The sequence below is a fragment of the Gymnogyps californianus genome, chromosome 5 (assembly GCF_018139145.2).
Source record: "Gymnogyps californianus isolate 813 chromosome 5, ASM1813914v2, whole genome shotgun sequence".
Lineage (NCBI taxonomy): Eukaryota > Metazoa > Chordata > Aves > Accipitriformes > Cathartidae > Gymnogyps > Gymnogyps californianus.
In genome coordinates this window covers 28,056,038-28,079,340 of record NC_059475.1, presented here as the reverse complement: position 1 = coordinate 28,079,340, position 23,303 = coordinate 28,056,038, and the positions used below count along the sequence as shown (strand labels likewise).

The window sequence follows — 23,303 nt, the reverse complement described above, 5'->3', positions numbered from 1 at the left end:
CAAAGTCCTAAAAAGCAAAGGAAAGTGCTCACTCAATTCTCAGTGGAATTGACAGGTCTAGTACATGGAGTCACTCTATAGTTTTCTCTCTGCATTCTGGCACCAGAACACAGGTGCAGAGTTATTTGGGAGGGCAATACTCACCGTTATAGAATTGCTGAGCTGTTTGACCTTCTGCTCTAGTTGTTCTCTTTCCTGTTTTAAATCTGAACTCCATTTAAGTAGTTTCTGTTTTTCCTCTTCTTTTGCTGCAAAACAGAGTATGAATCAGAATATTTAAAACGTTCCTGTTACAACAGTGGATAGAGGGTCTAAACTGCTTCATGTAAAGAGGGTAATTGTGTTTAAAGTCAATTCAACAACTTGTGCACTAAATCACCCCCAAAATTTCACCTACATACACAAGCATCACAAAAGGCTTAACAAGTATTTAGACCGCTATTTTCACTTCACTAGTGATTAAGGTTCTTCCCCTTTAATTTCCTTTTGTAAAGGAAGTACCATTCTATCCCATTCCCGAAATAACATCTTCCATTATTAAAAGTGAAACAAAAGTGTTGTTCTCCATTTTCCTACCTGCTTTATATGCAATATATGAATGAACAATTGCTAAAGTTCCTGGCCATGGGATTGCTTCTTCCTTCTTTAGCATCTGAAAGAAAAGTGTTTAGAGATTTAGCTGGTACACTATCTACCTCTAAGAAAGCAAAAAGGAGAGAAAGAGGGAAAGACTGAGGATTTTCTTTTATGGCTATCATTAGCCTCAGCCCTGTTAACATGAAGCTTCACAGACCTGTTCTGAGATTTAACAGAGGGAATTATTCACAACTGTATTGTGGCTCCCACAAAGCAGGCCTGTTTCTTACAAATGTCAGCATTTTCTCAAATTCCCTCCATAGCCACAAATAAAGTCTACTAATGACACTGAACAACTTAAAAGAGGAATGAAAGGATAATACAGCTGAACTCAAACTTGCCAGGAGACAAAAACATTATTTCATGGTTCAGACAAATTGCTGATCTTAGTTGTTCTGGGAGAAAAGTGTTCATGGCACAGAACAGTCTCCACACCATACATTCAAACATCACACTTCCTGGCTAGTAAAACACAAAACCGTCCTATCTCCCCTTCTTATGAGAACCATCAATAGAGTTGTCAAACCCTCTTTATAAGGGTAAGCACCATTTATGTCTTTCAGACCCTTCCTACACATTCCTTCCCAACAAATTTTGAGAGGAAAGACACATATTTTTAATAAGTGAATCAGAGGGGTATCTCAGAAGATAGAGGACTTGGTCACTTTACAATGAAATTAATCAGATTTTCCCCCCCTAATTTTGTGGGAACCTATCACAGAAATATGCAGAGGAGGGGTAAGGTGAGAGTAGGCAAGAACAGGAATAGGGAAGTGGTAACACTTCCTCCTCTCTTGTAACTACTGACCGAGTCACTTGAGTTTTGCATTTTCACTCTTCTGAACAGCATATCAGACGTCAGGCTGTTTTCTTACATTACCATCTGGCTAACCGATGGTCACATGGGCAACCAAGCAACATGCTACATTAGACAGAATGCTAACAGCTTCAAGCTGCCTATTATAAGCAATCCTTTGCAACTTCTGGAGCTCCATGTAAGGTTAGGAATACAATAGTTTACTTCTTTGTCTTGTAATCTCAATGCAATTATAAACAAAATATTAAAATATAATCTGTTCACTTCAATTGTGTACTTTCAGAGAGGGATCTGGAAGGAAGAACCACCAAACTGTTTGCCTATCCTCAGTATATTGATGCTGGATGATATTATTGAAGAGATCACTGAAGACAACCTCTCTGATGTTTGATTTATATGAGCAAACAGGGGCTTCTATTTGCTCTACCTATTGAGGTAGGCTTGTGCAAATGTTTTTTTTTATTTGTCCAGAAGAATATACTAATAACTTTTGAAGAAACAACGAGCTTAAGATGAATAGCAAAATTTCTATGGGTCATAGAGAACCTTTCCCAAAAGTTTGCGTGCTTTGGCCCAGAAAAAGAGTAAAAACACAAGGGTAACAAATAAAGACCCCAAATCTGGGAGCAAGACCTAACAGTTTTGTATTTGCACGCATTCCAACAGAGGTAATTCAATCAAATTCACATAAGCCTTATTACAGATCAAATAGATTTGTTCAGTGTCAGGCTGTCTTGATGTAAGCAAGCCACACGATCTGGTTATTTTCTTTAACACCGAAAAATCTTTATAGTGCGTTGTATATAACTCTCCCTGTCTGTCAAACAATACCTGGTCTTGACATTTGGGACAGATCCACATGCCCTTGGGAATGGTTTTCAGAGGCGGGTCCAGACAGTCCAGGTGATAAACACGTGAACATGTGTCACACATCAGCAACTGCCCACTTTTTCTGCAAACACTGCAAAAATCCTCATGGATATCGCCCTATAAAATTGAGGGGAAGGGGTGTGGGTGAGAGAAAGAGAGAGAGAGAGAAGGCAAAAAGTGAACTTTGACCTTTGACATCTACATCCTAGTTGAATGCGAAGTGTACAGCACAAACTATTTCTAAGGGGATTCCAAATGGTCAAGCCCTTTTTAGGCTGTGAAACAGGAAAACCGGGCAGGATGTCAGAAACACTGACATCTGTCCTCCCAAACACTCCCTCTGTGCTCCCAAGGCAAAATGTTACAGGAAACACTTATTACCATAGCTTCTCTTAACAACTGCTACCCCATAGCCTTTCTTCTTTAAGATTCCCCCTTTACCCTGCCTTTTTTTTTTGCCTAAGTGATGAGCTACTCACTTTCTTAACCCTTCTCATTTCTGGATGTAAGCACAACTCCACTTCAGGAATGCTTATGAGGCTGTCTCTTGCCAGTAATAGTATGTAAGAAACTCCAACTGAGTGACTTAAAAGAACACTGTCAAATATTTAGGTCACCTTTAAAAATGAAACTGGAAGGAAAGGGTGTTGTGCTTGTAAATGAAAAAGAACAGAATGAATTATGATCTGAGACAATTCTTTTTACTTCACTTAGGTTACCTCAAGTTGCACCAAAAAAGCTGTGACTCAAAATTTTCTCATTCTCTATAGAGAGTGGTTTATGTTTCATCACTAACATAGGCTGAGAGCCAGGATGAAGGAATACCAAGAGAGATTTTCTAACTACAGGTTTTTTAAAAGAAAGAATTGAAAACATTACTGGCCATGTCTCCTAAAAAAACTAGGTTTAGTTACTATTGCATCACCATCACAGAGAATTTTTTTCTACAGCCATTAACTTCCCAGAAAGGTAAGTCTGATTTTTGTCACTTTTTCTTCTCTCTCTCTCCTCCTGGTTACTCCCATCTCATGCTTGGAGCAGTGGTGGTGTTTCTGTTTGTTCTTTGTTTTTTGGATATTCGAATGAAGAGGCATGAAAGAAAGATGGCTCAGCATCCACAGAGGAGGAGAGGAGCACCCCAGACCTCTCCTCTCACCGCCTGTGGGCTGTCCTGGCAACTCAACATATTCAAGGCCCCACCTGGAGTCTGAAATATGCACCTCTCATTGCCTTCGGTTAAAGTTTCACACACACAACAGATCTGCAAGATCGCGATCTTAAGATGTGTGTGTTGAGTCAAACTGCGCATATACCCTCCCCCTGTATGAAATATCAATGTCTGCAAGGTTTCTTTTTGACCTGTACAGTCTTTCCACGTGCGTGAATAAGTTCTATCAATTTGGAGGGATAGCAGATTTGGCCGTGCACTTACACATTAAGTTGCCAGGCAAGAAAAATGACACTAATCTCTACTATGGATAAAATATTAAATATATTAGAAGAATGACACACAAGCAATCTGCTCAGGTTTCTACTTCCCCACGCTATTGCTGATGAGGCCTTTGTTCGAAGGGAAGGCTATCCTTCTCTTAATTCCCAAGGTTAGCACTGATGTCATGCTTTGTAAACGATCAATCTTTAGTGAATTTTCAGTGCCATGTTTTGGTTCTGTAACTCTCAGGGATCATTGAGAGCTGGGTTATGGTATTACTTCATCCTTTAACACCAAAGAGTTCCTCAGTGTTAAATGAAGAATTAAATGAGTGACACTTCATGCCTCTTGTGAAGTGATCTGTGTAACCAGGCTGGGAAGAACTTCTTTTCCTCTGTCATGCATTCTGTGAGTACAAGGAAAAGAAGGCAGGCAGGTGTCCTGGTTTCGGCTGGAATAAAGTTAATTTTCTTCCTAGTAGCTGGTATAGTGCTGTGTTTTGGGTTTAGGATGAGAATAATGTTGATAACACACTGATGTTTTAGTTGTTGCTAAGCACTGTTTATACTAAGTCAAGGACTTTTCAGCTTCTCATACTGCCCTGCCAGCGGAGGCTGGGAGTACACAAGAAGCTGGGAGGGGACACAGCAAGGACAGCTGACCCAAACGAGCCAAAGGGTTATTCCATACCATATGATGTCATACCCAGTATATAAACTGGGGGGAGTTGGCCAGGGGGCACCGTGGCTCGGAGATTGGCTGAGCATTGGTCAGCAGGCGGTGAGCAATTGTATTGTGCATCACTTGTTTTGTATATTCTATTATTATTATGATTATCATCCCTTCCTTTTCTGTCCTATTAAACCGTCTTTATCTCAACCCACGAGTTTTACTTTTTTTTTTTCTGATTCTCTCCCCGATCCCACGGGGTGGGGGGAGTAAGCAAGTGGCTGCGTGGTGCTTAATTGCCGGCTGGGGTTAAACCACGGCAGCAGGAGATGTCATATAAGCTAAAACAAAATCCTCTGCAACCTAAGGAAAAATTTAAGAGGAAAATTCTCACATTTTAGAAGAAAATTCTCATTCTAGAGAATTACATGTGTTAAGATGCTTTGGTTGCCACAGACTACACGATGGCACTTGGTAACTGGCTCAGGTGCAAAATTATTGGTGTGTTGAAAACCAAACCTGTTTTGTCTAACACCCTGCAGAAAGAGACCTACACAAGAGACACATGCAGTTGCTTCTTGAGGGGGAGACATTTACCAGTTTAGACCCAGAACCTCCTAAATTCAACTGAACGCTGCAAAACCTGAAGTGACACAGCTGGTCAGTGTGCAGTGTGGCTGAACGCGTTGAGATGACAACACACATGCACAAAATCCACAGTCCTATTTTTGGTAATGCAAAATTCAGGGCATTTCCCCAGAATTAATAACCGGCCTTACCAAAATCCCAGCCACTGTTTGATTCCAAAGAAATGCCCCAGGTTTTATGGGCAGTTAATAAATATACGCATAAAGGGGTCCTGGATTTGATGTTGTGACATGCACCACACTAATCTCAGCTTCTGGACCAGCTCTGTGAAGGCTGTAGGCAGTCAACTTAGGCTACAGCAGAGCTCACTGAGGCTGCTCTAACACATGCTACAGGCTGAAGAGACAAAAGGTGATTTAACGTCACTTTTTGCTCTACTTCCTCTGCACCATGAGACCAGGAAAATAAATGAAAGCTTTGGACAGCTAACAGTTTTCTTTATTTTTATAGAGTGTCTAGGGTAGCAGGGCCTGGCTTTAGGCAATAGAACTGAATAATACAGTATCAAATCAGAAGTATATGTAGTTTGTGTGTTTGAATATGTAATATCTATACTTATATGTACATTTCACCGGAACAACATGGGAAAACTAATTCTGCAACAGGAATTGTTCATGACCATATAAATAAAGATTATCATAATGTATGATGTAAGTGAATTACGTTATCAGAAGCAATAATAATTCTGGCATTTCCTAACTTTTATGGGCTTGACTTTGCAATCTGAATGTTCTCTAATGCTCCTCTCAATTGAAATGTTGTTTTGATATAAAAAGTTTACTAATAAAAAGGCATTTTGTGACCACAGACTTGAACCATCACTAGAATAGAGATTTTTGCACTATTCTTACTGCTGAGTAATTGACCTTCAAAGGCAACTGCTATCTTCCAGGTGAATATGCCACTACTGCGTGAGGGAGAATCGCACATAATCAAGTGGTTCACAGCCAATTGCCAAATAGAAAAAAGGGAAAAAAAAAAAAGAGAGAGAGAGGGAAAAAAAAGAGATGTTTTGCTCAGTCCTGCCTACTGCAGTACTTCCTTCCTTTTCCCAGGTTCCACTCCTACTTTCTACCCCTCCATCCTTATCACCAATCCCATCTCAAGTTCCTGATTCATCCTCCCTTCAAAATTTATCCCTGTCATTCAGAGAATGTCAATTCAGGAAAAAGGCAAGAAGGCTATTCTGGGCCATGGTGCCTGGTGCCAAGTGCTTGGCCTGATTTGTAATTTTCATAGGCTGGCTAAAGACAAAGATTACTCAAGTGCTAAATATCAAATTTCCATTCTAACATCCATAGGAATTAGACCTTCTCAGCAAATTAATGCAAAAATATTTTAAAGATGGGCAAAACTGCAGTTTTCTTCTATATCTGTCTGAGGAACTGCTCAATTGTTTTAACTGAGACTTCCGAAATAGCCTTTTACTTAGGCATGCACTTGTCGTGTTTTCATTTTTAAGTCCCCAAAAGCTGGAGGCTGTAACTACAGACAACATTTTCTGTCCTATCTAGAATAAAGAGACCTTTCTATATTCACATCATCTGCTAACAGTGTAGACCCTCTTCAACATGACATGGACTGGCCTCACTGCCAAAAGAAGTGATCCTGCCTTCTCTACATGCCCAGACACTCATTTCTGTCCCCTGCATGAGGCTGGCACAAGAACGTCTGTGTCTATAAAATTAACTGGATTAGGGCATGATCTTGGCTAAGACTAAGAATTTTTAGCTATGCCAGTTCCCTTATGCAGATCACAATGTGGCCTCAGATATATCTGTGCTGGAACAACATAAGAGGCATTTAAGGGATGAGAAAAGACTGCTGGTGACAGGCAGGACAGTTCTTCTCAGTGGTAGCACCGGTCATAAACTGTGGCATGAGCATTTCAGTGTATTCTGTATTCTACATCTAATTAAGCTGCAAGCTCCTTAAATACCAAAGACCTAATTTTCCTCTTTGTCTTCACCTCCAGCATGACTCATACTGTTGGTATTTAAATATATAGTACTTTTCCAGCATTATATAGCACTTTTCCAGCCAAGGATGCTAAAGGTTTTTACAAGTATTGCTAAGTTCTCAAAATTCAGACGGGAAAAGGAAGCACCATGCCAAATGTATAAATGGGGGAAACCAAATCACAAAAAAGGGGTGTGACTGCACAAGCTTATACAGCAATTTTATGAGCACATATTAACAGAAGACTACCTTGCAGCTCATGATGGCAATGGGAACCATTCCTCTCTTTATGATTAGCAAGTAAGAATTATAACATGTAATGACAGAAGAACAGATCTCGTATTTACTTCCTTTCCAATATTTTGCTGTCTCTGAAGGTTCATATTTTGTTTAATAGTCTATTTTTAATTAAAAAAATATTTTTATGAGCACTTTGAAATATATTTTCTACTTCTACATGTATTTTATTTTATATGGAATTCAATACCAAATATTTCTGAAAAGTCTACCAAATTAGCCCAATTGATAGAGAATATGCATTGAATGGGACTTTGGGATAAAATTCTTTCAAAAAATTAAACCCACAAATATGTTAGTGCTGTTGCATATGTACAAACTAAACAACTCGTCTGGAAACATGTTAAAGGAGATTTATGTATGATTCTAAAGGGGAAAGAGTGCTACTGTGCTATATTATAATATGCTCAGGTAAGAGAGAATTTTAATTACCTGCTGTGTAATCTTCCATTGTCTCCTTTAAAATACTTCTATTTTCATTAATTAATGAATATTAAAGCAACCCAGAACCTAGAACTAAACACTATCCAAATTCAGAAAATTCAGGGATTCAGAACTAGATTTGAATGCTACAGAAATTCACTATTCTTGATTTAGCTTGCTGCCACCAGGCACTGCAGAAAACAGGGCAACAACTCATTATACTGTTTTGAGAGCTCTGACACAGTGGGAAAAGACTCGGCAGTATACACACACAAGTCAGAGATGGAAAAGACCCCCAACCACATTATCCAGTCCTGCTCTTGGGGCCAATGTAAAAAATGTGCTCTCCAGCATGTTTGCTAGTTGTTTGTACTGCTTACTTTTAAAAGTCCCCAGAGATGGAGCTGCCCCACCTTCTCCCTGAGGGGCTGTTCCACAGTCCCATTCATTTGACTGTCAGGAAAGGGTTTTTGCAGTCAAGTGCTATTCTGCTCTCAAAAATGACTATATGAAAGAGAACCTTTTAATTTCACATACATATTCCCTGGGTATCAGAATTGCATCTATTTATTTCAGTGACTCAGACACACTTGTACTAGTTCTATTCCCGTTACCTCTGCAGAACAAATACAGTTCAGAGGCAAGAAGTTGGCTTCTATTCCCTACTGTATGTGGCCAGTAGAGTTGGTCTCTCAGTCTATGTACTTACAGTGGTGCAACTGCATAGATGAAAATAAAGCGGCCCAACTCTTCCTTAAAGTCCAATTCAAATGGTTGGGCCTCAATTGTATGTGATAATATGTTTTTAAAAAAAAAAAAAAGGTGGGGGCAGGGGGAAGAGGCTGCTCTGACTCAGATTGCAGAAGGAGTTTGCAGCACTGGTATGAAGAAATAAGCAAGCACCTTTTTATTTTTAAACTGTGCCCAGTAAGTACTAGTCATTAAAACGCAAGCACTGTATGGGAAGTACACTACGACTCCTGAGAATTTTTGTGCAATGAACTGTTTCACCCATACTGAACAGTCACAGTACACTTTCAGACAAACTATAGTGTACAGCCCCTTCATTATGTCATTTTGGACCTACACAGCGACTCAGTCCAATTCTTCCCACACTATTTATCTTCTACAGTTTATGCATGACCTCTAATTTTTTTCATCATGTTTTTGCAAGAAATAGAAACAATGAAAAAACTGGATAGTTCTCAGCAACTTAAAAAAGGTTGTGCTTTGAGTAGCAAAACTTATCTTTGAATTAACTTAAAATAAGGACACTCGCTTCTTTATAAATTATAACAATATGACCAGATTTCCCTCAAGACAGATTTTGCGATCTGACCACAGGGGCGATGTATTTAGCTATGCCAGTACACCAGAACTGCCAAACCAGTGCTGCAAACGCTGCTCCTGGCTGTTCTGCGTGACCCAAGCAGTTTCCTTTCTTCTCTTATTACAGAAACACCACAACTTTTTGTTACTATGGTCTGTAAGTAATACTTTTCATTCTCCCCTTCCCCCTTTTTCATGGATGACAGATTCAATTCAGTCAGACAAGATCTCAGACACTGCACAAAGGAAATGAGCTCATCTAGCATGCCTGGTGCCTCCCAATGTTTCAATCCACTGAAGGAGTTATAAATAAAATCTCCACAGGACAAGAACATAGGTGCAGGAGGAAAAAGGAAGGGTGTTAAAAGAATGCTGGACTGTTTCACTGCACTGAATCAGGACAAATGATGAGTGAGACTAAAGAAACAAAATCTGCAAAGATTTTCCTTGTGGCTGTTTCTGCATATCTTTCTAAAAGTAACCCCCTCCCCAAGAGTTACTTACGTCTGTGGAGCTGGGGCTAGGCAAGGACACAGGCTGAACAGCTGCGGGAAAAGTAAATGTGGTCTCTGTCTTTTCATTTTCGGGGGAGTCAGGATAACTGGACAGAGGGGACGTGGGAGTCAAAGCCCCGAACCCCAGCACCGTGTTGTATTTAGGTGGACGACCTACATATTAACAACAGGGAACACAAAAAAAAAAAAAAAAAAAAAAAAAAAAAAAGGAAAAATGATCTTACATACCTTTGGCCAGTGGTCCTCATTGGCTAGCGTGAAAAAGGAAATGATGTAGCACAGAGAGGAAGTTAATATAAAAGTTACAAGTGGAAGGACAGAAGCAAAGATTTAAACATTTTTTAGAAATCTTTAAGTAGAATTTTGCAAGGAAAGAACATTTAAAAGATGTATTTCAGAAGGAAATAGAAATAAGCTCTGTAGAGGGTCAAAGAATTACTCCCACAAAAGCCACTCCTAGAAATGAGGCTATTCAGTTTTTAGGGAAAACGTGTTGGCATCAAAGCTAGAAAGAAGCTACAATAACTCTATTAAATCCTTTCTACTGTTATCCCACACCTCCCTATCTTTCTGCTGCCAGCATAAATCTACACAAAGGTTAAGTCCTTTATCAAAGGCCAACACTCACCAACCCCCTCCTTTTCTTCCCCTTTTTTTAAACCCACTCACCCACAGATCAGCACTTTCTACCCTACTGGTACATTTTTTAAATTAGGCTACCTCAAGAACAAGTCCTGTTGTCTGATCTGTAACACCAGCACTACCAGTTGTAACCTACCATTGGTGTTCCACTGTAATCCCCCCAAATTCTGTATTCTTTCTTAGACTTTCTCTGTCAAGTATGTTTGATCATGCACAACTCCTATAAGCTCCTTTAGACTAGCCGAAGTGCAAAATGTGTTCGTAACAATTTTCATAAAATTATGTATGCAAAGCAAGACAGCAAAAAAACCAGTATGTAACCATCATTTCTGCCTCCCTTCTCCAGGGTAATTTATGGATATGTAAACACAAAGGAGTTAGGATCTAGGAATAATTCCCCAGATCTTATGTTTACAGATTGTCAGTCTATACCTATTAACATGCTAAACCTTGCATTTAAGGTCTGGATATGTTCCAAAACTAAGTATGTCCTTGGAAACGGATTTCTGATAGTGATGTCCATGGCGGAAATTTCTGACATGCTCAGCACCATCTAGAATTAAACTAAAGCTCTCAAGGGCACATGCTTGCATAAGCTTTTTACCTAATATATTGCTATACTAAATCACAAAACAAATGTATACATCCACATTTTTTGTCAATTGAGAATGTGTGCTACTGATTTGGTGCTGATGCAAGGTATAGGCTCACAACAGGGTGTGAGAAAAAAACAGAAAGTGTAATAGCAGTCAGTGTGCAAAAACAGGCTAAGAGAGTATCAAGTACAAAAGCATGAAATCGTTTTCATTGATACAGTAATTGTTCACAATGAGTTATAAAATAGAATTAAGAAATCATTACTAGAAGAAGGAACATTTACTTATCCACAGAGTAAATGCAAAACTCTCTCTCTCTCTAAAATCTACATCATATTATTTTAAAAACTACATTTAATGTTATTAGAGGATGGCAGTGAGACTGATGTCTTTTATTTAGAAACAGCATAGCTGCAGAAGTGTCAGCTTTGCCACACTGCCTGCTGGACTGAAGAGGTATATCAAGGAGAACACATGTCAAATGAATATTTGACCTTGCAGCCAAAAAACAAAGATAATGGAACTGGTCAGCGCTAGGTAGGACTGTGGTTTTTTTAATGTGATCGATTACTTTTTTTTAGACAGCAAACTCAGGAGTAGAGAAGGTATTACGAGTCTTTAAGGACTGCAGAAAATCATCAAAAATCAGGGGAAGATTGTAATATATGTGTGGTTGATGCCATGCACAAAAAATGGTATCACGTTCTCTCCTATGCTGTTCTGACTCATCTGTTTCACCATATTCTAAGTCTTAAAATTTCACCTGTTCTACAGAAGGATTTCTACTGAATAATACCACATATCTATATGAAAGATCATCTCTCATTTTAGGACAAGTGGCACTCTGGTTGCATAAAAGTGCTCAGTATGAGCACGATAGCCTTTCTTGCTCAAGATAAATTCTTTTGCAGGACCCATCTCTACTCCCAGTGGGGAACAAGGCTTTTGTCACACTAAGTTTCCTCTCCTATTCAGGGCACAGACATTTCTTCCATAACCACCTTCTTCTTGACAGTAAGAATACAGTTTATTTATTAACAAGAGGATCTTGACAGCAGCTTTATACCACTAAATGATGTTCAAACATCTCACCTTTCACTTTGCTCTATCTATTGGTTTGGGGTTTTTTTTTGGAGAGTGAAACTGAAATGAAACATTGAGCTGCCTAATAAAACCTGCTATGCTAATCCCTGGAAGTCATGATCTTTGTCTACCATGGAAATTTACTGGACAAATGAAGTACTGTAGAGTCCTTCTTTGTTTTGCTCTTCAAATCAACAAGGGGACTGCAAATGCAAGATGGAGGAAGAGGCATACAGCAGGGAGACAGGTCTAAGTATACCTCACCTCTTTTACGTGTCCCGGGATGCATTGTGCTGTTCAGGTACGTGACTGCACTCTTCTTGCGCTGCAGGGAAGAATATAGCAATTTTTGTTGGCTAACATTTTTGGCAACAACTATATGCAATAGCTGAGGAATAGCACAGTAGTACTAAGTGAGATTACTGGCTGTTCTGTTTTCTGAAGCACAGCTTCAGAAAGGTTAGCTTTTTTACACTACTTCTGATGTCTGGACTGCTTCAGGCTGATACGCAAGCTGACCTAATGGTAAGACTAACACACACTGCCATTTAACGTCAGCTTTACATAGGAGAAGGCAGAAAAAGACGTAAGTATTAGAAGAACATCCCAATGTATTTACTATTTAAAAATCTGAGGGTAATATCATTGCAATAGCCTTTTGAATTATAAATGATAGCTTGCCTGTCTAGTTAGGACTGAGATTGCGTAGGAGGTAGCAACATGGCAGAAAGACACACAAGCTCAGAATGAAAATACCAGCTTCCCCCAGCAAAAAATTAATACCTCAGGCTCAAAAACGGCTCCACTGTACACTGGATTTGCTGTTGTTCTTCTTTTCCTCTCTTGTCGCTTACTTTGGATTTCTTGTAAAACAAAGCATTCAGGTTAGAAAACAATGGGTCTCAGAAATTATATAAAGTCCTCAGAATTCAGTTTGCATGTGAGGAGTGCTGTGAAGATTTCCACAGAACTCCAATCATGCTGAATATAGGCAACTTTGTTATACTTCTAATTTCTGAAGGTTTGAAAACTAAGAGCTGACAAGCAATACAAACACAGTGCTCAACTAACTAATGAAATGATTGCCACCTTCTTGCCAAGTACTCCACAACTAAGACATTTAAACTCATGGTCAGTGTAATTGGGATCTAAAATGAAAAGCCTCTGGTAACCTTGTTGATACTTAAAAATAAATACAGTACAGAAATATGCAAGCCATTGAAATGTTAGGCTGTATTTCACTGTATAGGATTAAGGAGTTTAAATTATAAAACCAATTATAATCTATTAACTCATTCTCTACAGATTACAGTCCCATGAAATCATGAAATAAATGAAAAATCCAGATGTGGGTTACAGTAAAATTATCCATGGTGTAACTTTGCAGATACAGGGGTTGTCCAGAAAGCAATGGGATTGTCACAAATTTCTTTCCTACCATCAGAGCATACACCTTCTTCCCAACCACTGATCTCTGCTGCATAAGCAACTGCTTTGTTTCAATGTAGTAAGAGGAATAAAAAAGTATGCACAACAAACTAAGTTAGATCAAGAGTACAGACATCCCAAATGTACTTTTGTGCAAGAAAATACTGCATTTAATACACATATATTTTGGACTCCTACTTCCAGTTCAGAATGGCCATGAAACAGGGAGCTCAAGAACCAACTTAAGACATTTTTCCTACCTTCCAGATGGTCATGAGTAACTAGTCCCAGAGACACCATGAAGGCAAGTTTCTGTGAGGGGGGAGAAAAAAAAGATCATGACAAGTCCAACTGTTAGGATGAGCTATGTCACTTAGGCCCTTTAAAGTCAGTTAACAGGTAACTAAGCAACAAAAATCTTATTAGTAATACTTCGCTTCTATAAATCACTTTTCATTCATATATGTCAAACTGCTTTACAGAGGATAGATAATAGTCCCATTTTCTAGATGGGAACCTAGGCTGAGATACAGGGAAATGCCAATTGCTCATGATCACAGAGTTGGCAGAGCTGGGAACAAGAACGCAGTTTCTTTACTTCCAGTCCAGCACTGAACCAACTATGTGATTGGCTCTTAGTAAATACCAACACGGTTCAATTGCCAGCAAAATATTGCTAGTTGAAGATCATTCTCCAAATATTGCGAACTACAAGGAGCAACTCTGGTTTACATTTGCCGTTCGATAAGGGCGATGGCTTTCTTAAAGGATTCTAATTTTAATGCAGGAAGTGCACAGACATGTAAAAATCAGAATTTGTACTGACAACAGTTAATGCTCACACAGTAGTCCGTTTGAATCCATCTACAAAAACAAATGTAGTAGAGCATTTAGCTGTAATCAGTTCCAAAGCTCTGCATGGCAGAAGGGCTTTAAGAAATAGCCATTCTGGTCACTCTTTTCCCTCAAAACCAACTGGACCTAAACTGGAATAAAACCCGGGCAGAAAGTGAACATACACGACTCTTTCCATCCTGCTCACCAGAGCAGAATTATTTTGTAAAGCAAAATAAAGACATTTCTCCAGCATTAAAAATAACTCCAGAAGTCTAAAACCTCAAAGGAATGGAAATCAACACTGTAATCTAAGCCTCCTGGTTGAAGGAATTATGAGAGGGAAATTATGATCTTCTAACTTACAAAAGATTCAGAAGTCAAATGCATTCCAGGACTGAAAAATGCAATACATTGTATTTATTTAGATTTCTTATTCTGTAGCCTTATCAACCACTGCTGTCCAACAGGAATGTATGGCATGTTAAAAGTTAAGGAGTCTTGAGGGAACAGAGGGGGAAAAATGTTTTCTGAAGGACAGAGTGTTTCCTTTTTTTCTTAAAAGAAAGCTCTGGGTGTGTTCTGATACCTGTGGATTTTCTTCTCGTTTTGGCTTCGGTGCAGTAGGTGGAGTAACTGTACGACTTTCTGTTTGCTTCTCTTCTGCTTCCACATGTGGTTTAATAGTCTGAAAAGAAACAGTGTTTTTCTCATTCAGCAATAAGAATGACTTTTTTTACTTTGACTAATAAAGCAAAACAAATACTTTCGCAGATACAGGAGAAAAACAGTTTAAAGCTGGCAGTGTACTAACAAAGACTTAATTGAGGAATCTGACGTGAGAGGAATGTTAAATAAAGTGTTTTCCTTTAACAAAGGATGAAACAGCCTTACCACCATTCCATTAACCCATGCAGCCACACAAGCAATAAAAGTCATCTTAAGAGTTAACTCCATTACAGAAATCACTATACAGTATGGGAAAACTAACAAACACTTTAAGAAAAAGCATCCCACAGAAGACTTCCAGGTAGAAATCATTCTGCATGGCACATGTATTTTGTACTTCTCACTCCTCAGTCTTCATATTTCATAGAATTATGAATGGCTCAAAAACTGTCTCTCTGACTCCTATGATCTCAGACGTTTCTGAAGCTTTTTTCTTTTCTGAAGTCATAATCTTCTGCAATGGTATCATAAACCCTGCATGACAATCCTCAGCCCATGGCATAGCTGTTGAGGCTACAAACTGAGTGAAGTAAGCTACAGAGAGACAAACTTTTCCCCTTTATGATATGGAGAAGATATATAGAAAAATTCATGTATTATTAAACCATCACCATTCTTCTGTGTGTTTTTCAACAGTTGAATTGCCAGTAATTATTTGAAGAGCAAACGAATATTGCTGACATCAAAAGGAACAGGCATCAAAAGTATGGTATTGTAGAAGTACAACTTCAAATCATATGAAAAGGGCACGCATTGCTGAGTAACTTGTGGAACAGCCTTGAGGTATGCAAGAACCTACTCATGAGAATTCATAAGCAGAACTGAGCATAAGCATATCTTTCATGCACGTGATTTTCACAGTCTCCATAGGTGATTTCCAAAGCAGAAGGTAACTTCAAGGCACATTAGTCTATGAAGGAGTTATAAGTGAAATATATACTAGTATTACATAAATATTATATGTTATTGATAATGTATTATACAGTATACAATATTATACTATTACTGACATACAATATATGAAAGAGTTAAAAGTGAAACAGAAGATTCCTTTACTTGAACTGAATGGCAAGGACTCTCAGTTGCAATCCACACTGACTGAAGTAATGTTTTATTTCATAAAAGTCTTTTCTGGAGAGACACTTTAAAACTAAACATCTAGAATTCTCTGTTTCTGAGGGTCTCCTTTCCACTCAATCAATCCAATTTAGTCATGGGGAACTATGAGTCTTCAGAAGCTGAGTGAGACTGTTTTGCCTCCAATCACAAGACTGCAAGATCAAGGAAGAAATGGCTACATTTATCATATTAAATACCCCTATAATTTTGCGTAATTTCTGCCTTTCACGTAGCCACCCTTTGAAAAACAGAAACACAGAAAATATTTTTCCAGTGTTTCTTAAAGGCTTGATATGGACATGGATTTCAGTTTGTACTTGCTCTCCAAGATACTAGTACAGCCCTGAAATGTAGCTTGCTTATGAACTACTGAAGTTAAGACAGTAGGGGGAGCATAAAAACACTGAAGCATGAGAAAAAGATTCCAATGGCCCATATTAAAGAAGATGGTAACTTCTGCCCCAAGAGCTGCAAGTCATTCCATAATTTGTACTGTTGTTGGAACATGAGTATCCCCAGTACCCACTGAAAATTTCTCCACAGTTGTCATCCTCTCCAAACCGGCACAGTAAAGCAATAAACTTTAAAAGTTTAAAAGCAATAAACAATAAAAATGTTGCATTAGCAGACACTTTCTTATCTGTACCTGTTTTTCAATGTTTGGTTTGCTGATCTGTACAGTCTGAGGTCCAGCGAGCCTGGTACCCGGTGCTGCTATCACGATGCTGGTGAGCTGTGCCATAGGGAAAGTTTTGGCTATGGTTGCTGTCTGTCCGTTAACTACACGAACTGGATGTATGGAGTTCTGAGAGTTGGGTAAAGAAGTGGGTGTGAACTTTGTTGTCAACATCACAGGCCTCTGAATAAGCTGAGGAGCTGCAAGCATTGGAGGAGGTGCTGGGGCAATAGGAATGTTATTTTGGGCAACTGGTTTAGGTCGAACCTACAAAAAAAAAGAAAAAAAAAGAGAGATTCATATATCAGTATTTCAGATGAACTTTTTTACTAAGTCTTTCAATTCAGCCTGTATAATCTGCAGAAGGTTGCTTGATTTTTTTATAGAATGTAATTTTTAGCAGAGTGTCCTAAGTATGCTATGAGAAGGAAAAGCCACATTTTCAAACTTACTTGCATAAAAACCATCCATAACATTTGCATATGCAGTCATTGTCCCTGAAATGGTATTTGGATGCACAGACACTTATATTGCATGTTTATTGCCAAGTGCCTTATCTGTATCTAAATCAACGTACTGGTTTTGCAAGCCAAAAAATTCATGTAATATTTACAGGCACAGCTGAGGCTCTCATGTTAAAAGTGTGTCTCCAGGCTTTATACTGAGCCTCCAAGAAATCATGAACAGTTGATTGTGCCCTGAAAGAAATAATTAAATTTTTCAGCAAATCCCTGTTACCCTTGTCAACTCTATATATTATTTAGACACCTGCACAACCAATCTTGCTAAGCAAAAAAATTGTCAAGATTATACATTAATCCCTCATTGAAAGTGCTAAAGGCTACAGGTAAATGCAGTCATTACTCTTTTCTTCTTTTACAAGAAAGAAAAGAGCCACAAAAATCTTCCAGTACTCCACCACCAATACTTGCTTATTTCTTGCCCATTGTTAAGTTTGTACTTATCACATCATTACAGAGTACAGAAGTAGAATACATTACTCTGAAAATAAAGTCTTTTTCCTTATTTGATTCCTATTGTCCTATCCACCTTTAATACTCCATAATGCATTTTATCATGGAAAACTAGGTCACATTCCAACAGATCTCACCATCCCCAAATCTTAATCAGATACCAGCCTATACTTTCCTTTTTTCTTTTGTAAAAGATTTAGACTTTTATTCATAGCACCATGTATTTCTTACAAATGAAATAGTTCCTCCAAGATGTTTTTTTAAATGAAGAAGCAATCTGTGTCTTTCCCAAACCATGAAAAAAAAGTAAAACACAAGTTTTACTGCTCAGCTGCAAACAGAGGTCACTCTCTCTTGCAATACAGAAATACTTGGGAACAATCTAGAGACATCTCATTTTTCCTTTTTTGCTCATGAGCAGCAAACAACAATTAGAGCAATTTAAGGCCTTGGGTGATACTTTGATTTTTCTGACACCTGTTCCATAGGTTAATTTCATTTGATGCAAATAGGGTCATATATGATCATCATATGCGAATTTCATAATCACAGACTCATGCAGGTTGGGAGGCAGCTCAGGAGGTCTTTAATTTGACCTCCTGCTCAGAGCAGGGCCAACACTAAATGCAGACCAGGTTGCTCAGGGCTTTGTCCAGACAGGTCTTGTAAAACTCCAAGGACGGAGCTTCCACAATGTCTCTAGGAAGCCTCTTCCACTCCTAATTGTCCTTAGAGAGAGAATTGTTTCCTTATACGCAGTCTAAACCTTCCCTGTTCCAATTTATGATCATTGTCTGTAATTCCCCTCCAAGCACCTATGTCTCCATCTTCTTGTTAATTTCCTCGTTGATATTGGAAATAAGGCTGCTGTTAGGGTGCCCCCAAAACCTCTTCTCCAAACTGAACAAGCCCAGATCCCTCAGCCTCCCCTTGCAGGTCATATATTCCTGCCCCCCAGCTATCTTAGTGGCCTTCCTCCCCTGGATTCATTCAAATTTATCAACCAGGGGGTCCAAAACTGCATGCTGTGTATCAGATCCAGTTTTACAACTGCTGAGGAAAGGTGGATCATCTCTTCCCTTAATCTACTGGCTGTGGTCCTGTTGGTACAGCCCCATGTGCTGCTAGGCTTCTTTGCTGCCAGGGCACACCGCTAGCTTAGCTACTGGCAACCAAGACCTTTTAAGCAGTGCTGCTCCCCAGCCAGCCAGTTCCCAGCCTGTACTACGCAGGGAGTTAGTCCATTCCAAGTGCAAGACTTTGCCTTTTTCTGTGCTGAAGCTCAAGAGATTCCTGCTGGCGTATGTCTCTATCCTGTCTAGATGTCAGCACTGCCGTCAAGAGTTAATTGACTGCACCCTCAAATTTGGCATCGTCCACAAACCTGTTGAGGATGAATTGTCTCCTCCACCAGGTCACCAATAAAGACTGACAAAAATGATGTTCATAGAAAGTATCTCCTATCTATGCTATAATTAAGTTCCTTCTTCTTTGCTTGTTCTCTGTACACTTACCTGTGGAAGAAAATTTGGACGAGGAGTAAGTCTGGGAGGAGGGATGAACTGCGGCACTTTTATGGGCTGAGGCGTAGCCTGAACCTGCTATAAGAACATAAGAGAGTTCAGTAAGAGGAAAATAGCTTTGAAGTTGTTCACCAAAATCAACATCTGGAATGTATTTTCAGACTTGATGCCCCCGGTTTTCTACTCTGTAAATAATTTTTCACAGTAACAGGTTTCTCATTAGAAATGTACTAAAGACAGAGCTAATCTTACTTTCCAGTTCCTACACACCTTGCTTCATAAATTGCAGGTATCTTTCCCTTTAGTTCAACTGTACTAACTACTGTGCTCTGCAACCTAAAACCATTTCATCTGAAGATAATGAAAACTCCTATTTGTTTTAATAGTTAAAAATTGGCTTTACAACAGACAGGAAACAATAACAGACTTTGATGTCCAGCTATATGAACCATTGTCCTTTCATATTGAATGGCATACAGAAGAATGAAAGAGCATCTCATGCAAATAGAAAAGATCTGGAAGTTACAACTCTTTTAGCAATATTAATGACACTACAAGGGGCTTTAAATACACAACTTGAAATTTTCAAAAGTAGGTCATTCATTTGAAACAATTAAGATCTGATTTTAAGGCATCCTAAGTACTTCCCTGTCTAACTGAAATCAGTTGGATGGAGCTGCCACATGATTAACCTCTGAATAGCACTACTAGCTATCCTAAGTTGAGTACCCGCTGAGATTCTCTGAAATTAATGTCCATGTTAGTTTCCACCCTTCTGTACTTCTGTCCACCCACATAAGATTGCAATGTACTTCAAAAAGGTCTTGTACTGATTAATTAATGCTTGGGAAAATATTCTGAGATTTTTGATGAAATTTCCTACGGAAACATAAATCATGCACTATTATTAACACAGAATCACCTCCCCAAACCTAAGTAAGTTATTCAGCAAAGAAATGAAGCACAAACACAAAGGACAGATGAGAGTGGTGCAAGGGATGACATGGGAAAAGAGACCAGTAGAAAAAACTCCACTCAAGTAGTCTTCTCTATTCTGATTGCAAACATATGCCTCATTAGGAAGTAAAATTACTTCCATTTGCATTATTAAACTGTATTTTTTAATAAAGATAAATTGGATTTATGGTTAGTGAAGCCTTAGCCTTTACTCCGGAAGTAAGATTTCCCTGTCATGATGCTATACAATGCCTGGTTTCCAGACCAAGAAGCCTATATAACCCAATTCTAAAACATTGCTTCTTTTATTTCTAGGTGGCTAACTATTCTGGAAGAGACTGTGTGATGTAATCAAAGCACTTTCCAAAATATATGCTTAAATAAACAGGATCTGTGTATGTCTATGAAAAAGTGGTGAGTGAAGACATGGTAGCGGGCAGAGTTAAGTGATGTGTCTAACACCACAGACTTTATCACGCAAAGGGAATGAGAGAGATTGACTCAAAAAAATCTAAGATGAAAACCCAAACTGATCAAATGAAAAAAGTCTGACATCTCCTTTACCAAAGAAAAGAGTAGGAATTCTGCAGAACACAGCCACATAGATTAGGTAGGGGTGAAACAATCGTTACTTCCCCATGACTAACAATTACTAACAGGGGAGACTTTACACAGAGGTGATGATAGCACTGATTTAATTCTATAAAGCAAAACAGTAATAACAACCCTTGTAGATAGTAAATGTTTTTCTCTTAGACTATCATTTTAACAATGTCAACTAGTGAAGACTCACGACATGTCCCTATTATTCTCCTTTCTGTGCAAAAACCTGACTATTTTTTTTCCAATAGCCCTCTTGTAAACCAAACCCACACATATCTGCAGGGCAAACACATGAAACGCTTACCAAAGTTACTGTGTTTTTTGCCACTATTTGGACTGCCTCAGCTCCTGGCCCAGTGACCTTATTTGTTGTCTGGAGGTTGACTGGTGCATTCTGCGCATCAGTGCTGAGGACTGCTTTCTGATTGTTGTTGATAGCAGTAACCATGGCAATGGTAGGTCTCTGACCCACAACAGAGGCAGGCATGGTCGCAGTTGCTGCTTTCAAGACGAGAGGTAGTGTCTTAGTGGTGATCATAGAAGCTGTAGTTACAGTTTTCTAAGGGAAACAGAAAATACACTGTAAGAGACAGAGACACTTTGTATCAGACAGGACGTGGGCTGGTTAGTCAGAAACAACAGACAGTAAGAGAAAGAAAAGGCAGCACTGAATCTACCTACCTACTGTTCAGACAAGCATATTATCTTACACCTCTGAAAACTGTATAGCTAGAAAAGGTTCTCATTTGAGGCACCTGTTGGGTCTGTTTTAATCATCCGCAGCCTTATAGATTGATTCCAAACAAATTCCCAAGAAAATGACAATCAAGTGTTAGTAGTGGCATATGCATTTTTGGATCTTTTAGTTCCGTATTACTTCCAAACATGTACTGTCAATATCAAACCTATAAGGTGGAGGTTCATGAAACACACCAGCAAACTAGCTTCTCACCAATGAAAACTCAAATTTTCAAATGGAAACTTTATTTACAGAGATCCTCACAATCAGAGGAAGAGGGAAAAAACAATCATAAATTGGTTTCTTTAAGAACAAAACCATATTTTGATTTTGGGTATCCCAAATTTCAGTTTTCACCAGACATACAGTTATTTAGCCCTTAACTTTCTTTCCTAAGAATATCAGTAGGGCTATCCTCAAGTTTTAAGAGCTGGCTGTTAGTCTGTCCAGCTGCAGTCAATTAAGTTTAACTTCTGTGGAATGGGCTGGTTTTAGAACATATCTGTGACGCCATGATTGCTCTTGGCCTGTTTTAAAGAGAGTGGTTTTGAATCACTTAATGCCAGCATTTATATGAAATGCCTGAATACACTATGCCCACCAATTCCAAAGTTCAAACAACTATAATTTCATAGTTTTGTTTTAAAATGTACAGTCTTCTAAGATGTTAAGGGAAACGGACAATTACAAATCTCGTTCAAAAAGCAACAAGGCAAAAGAGTCTCCATATAAAACCAGAACACAATGTGCACAGAAAACTCATGACAAGTGACACTCAACAGAATGGCAAGTAAGCTTATTTCTTTTTTCTTTGGTATAAAAAAGCCATTGTACCAATGGCACTGCATCTTCAAAACAGTTACTGGCATGATCAAATGCTCTTAGTATGAAATAACCACCATTCCCTCCTGATGTCAGCGCTAGGCTCTACAACAGGAAAAAATGGAGAACCAGGGATCAGGCAGTCTTTTTCATGTTCTGAACATGCCTAATTTAGACTGCTTGATTTTAATCACACAAGACCTTTCTCTTCTTTCTAATAAAATAATATAAATATATTTCTAGTTGGATTCTTTGGTATTTTCACCAATATTATTTCCTTAAACAAAAACGCAATTTACCTTCACATTTGTAATTTCATAATGCTTAAATTATATCCCCTAACTGTTAATTACATACAAGTGTGAAAAAAATTCAAACACTGTACAATGCCAAATCAAAGGATAATTCATGGTTCAATTTTATACCTTTATACAAAACCTAGACATAATTAACTTGTTGCAACATGAACAATTCCCTTAACTTTTTATCCGAGATTCAAGAGCCTATCGACCTCTGCTGCACCTTCTCCAAAGCAAGAGGCTCCATTCCCCTAATGCAGTAACATTATTCAAGCTTTTCCAATGAGATGTAACATGGTATCATTTTCACAAGCATTACATTCATCCATAAACATTTTAAAGAAAAGTGTAATCAATCATGTAACACAAGACTGTGACTCTTTCAAGGGGTTCTAGTAAGTCTGTAAGTACTAAGAGTATAGTTTCAGTCAGCAGATCAGACAGCTTGAATATCCCCGTTACTTTGCTGAGCATTAATTACCTTGGTTATTCCAAAAAGTTTTCAATGCATGAATTCATACTGAAGTGGCATTCATAGTAAGTCTGCATTATTTCACATTATAACATTGCAATAATATGACCTTTTAGCAGGCTTGGTGCTTTATGAAAATTTAAAAAGCCCTTCTTACTGGACTATATTAAATATATTAAAATGTCACTATTAAGGCAGCATATATACCTTGA

General features: G+C 38.5%; 1 protein-coding gene across 6 annotated transcripts in view; it reads right to left on the bottom strand.

Moving 5' to 3' along the window:
* Positions 1 to 23,303, bottom strand: part of PHF21A (PHD finger protein 21A) — a 134,989-nt gene that overhangs the window by 3,389 nt on the left and 108,297 nt on the right. For 5 of the 6 annotated variants that reach the window (XM_050898116.1, XM_050898115.1, XM_050898119.1 and 2 more), the window contains 11 exons: positions 21,064 to 21,318; positions 19,191 to 19,277; positions 16,673 to 16,969; positions 14,768 to 14,866; positions 13,605 to 13,656; positions 12,700 to 12,779; positions 12,181 to 12,241; positions 9,585 to 9,748; positions 2,285 to 2,440; positions 577 to 652; positions 145 to 248 (listed from right to left, as the gene is read on the bottom strand). In XM_050898116.1, coding sequence (XP_050754073.1) covers positions 145 to 248; positions 577 to 652; positions 2,285 to 2,440; positions 9,585 to 9,748; positions 12,181 to 12,241; positions 12,700 to 12,779; positions 13,605 to 13,656; positions 14,768 to 14,866; positions 16,673 to 16,969; positions 19,191 to 19,277; positions 21,064 to 21,318 — 1,431 coding nt within the window. The remainder of the gene's footprint in view (positions 1 to 144; positions 249 to 576; positions 653 to 2,284; positions 2,441 to 9,584; positions 9,749 to 12,180; positions 12,242 to 12,699; positions 12,780 to 13,604; positions 13,657 to 14,767; positions 14,867 to 16,672; positions 16,970 to 19,190; positions 19,278 to 21,063; positions 21,319 to 23,303) is intronic. The other variant, XM_050898120.1, reaches the window with a different exon arrangement.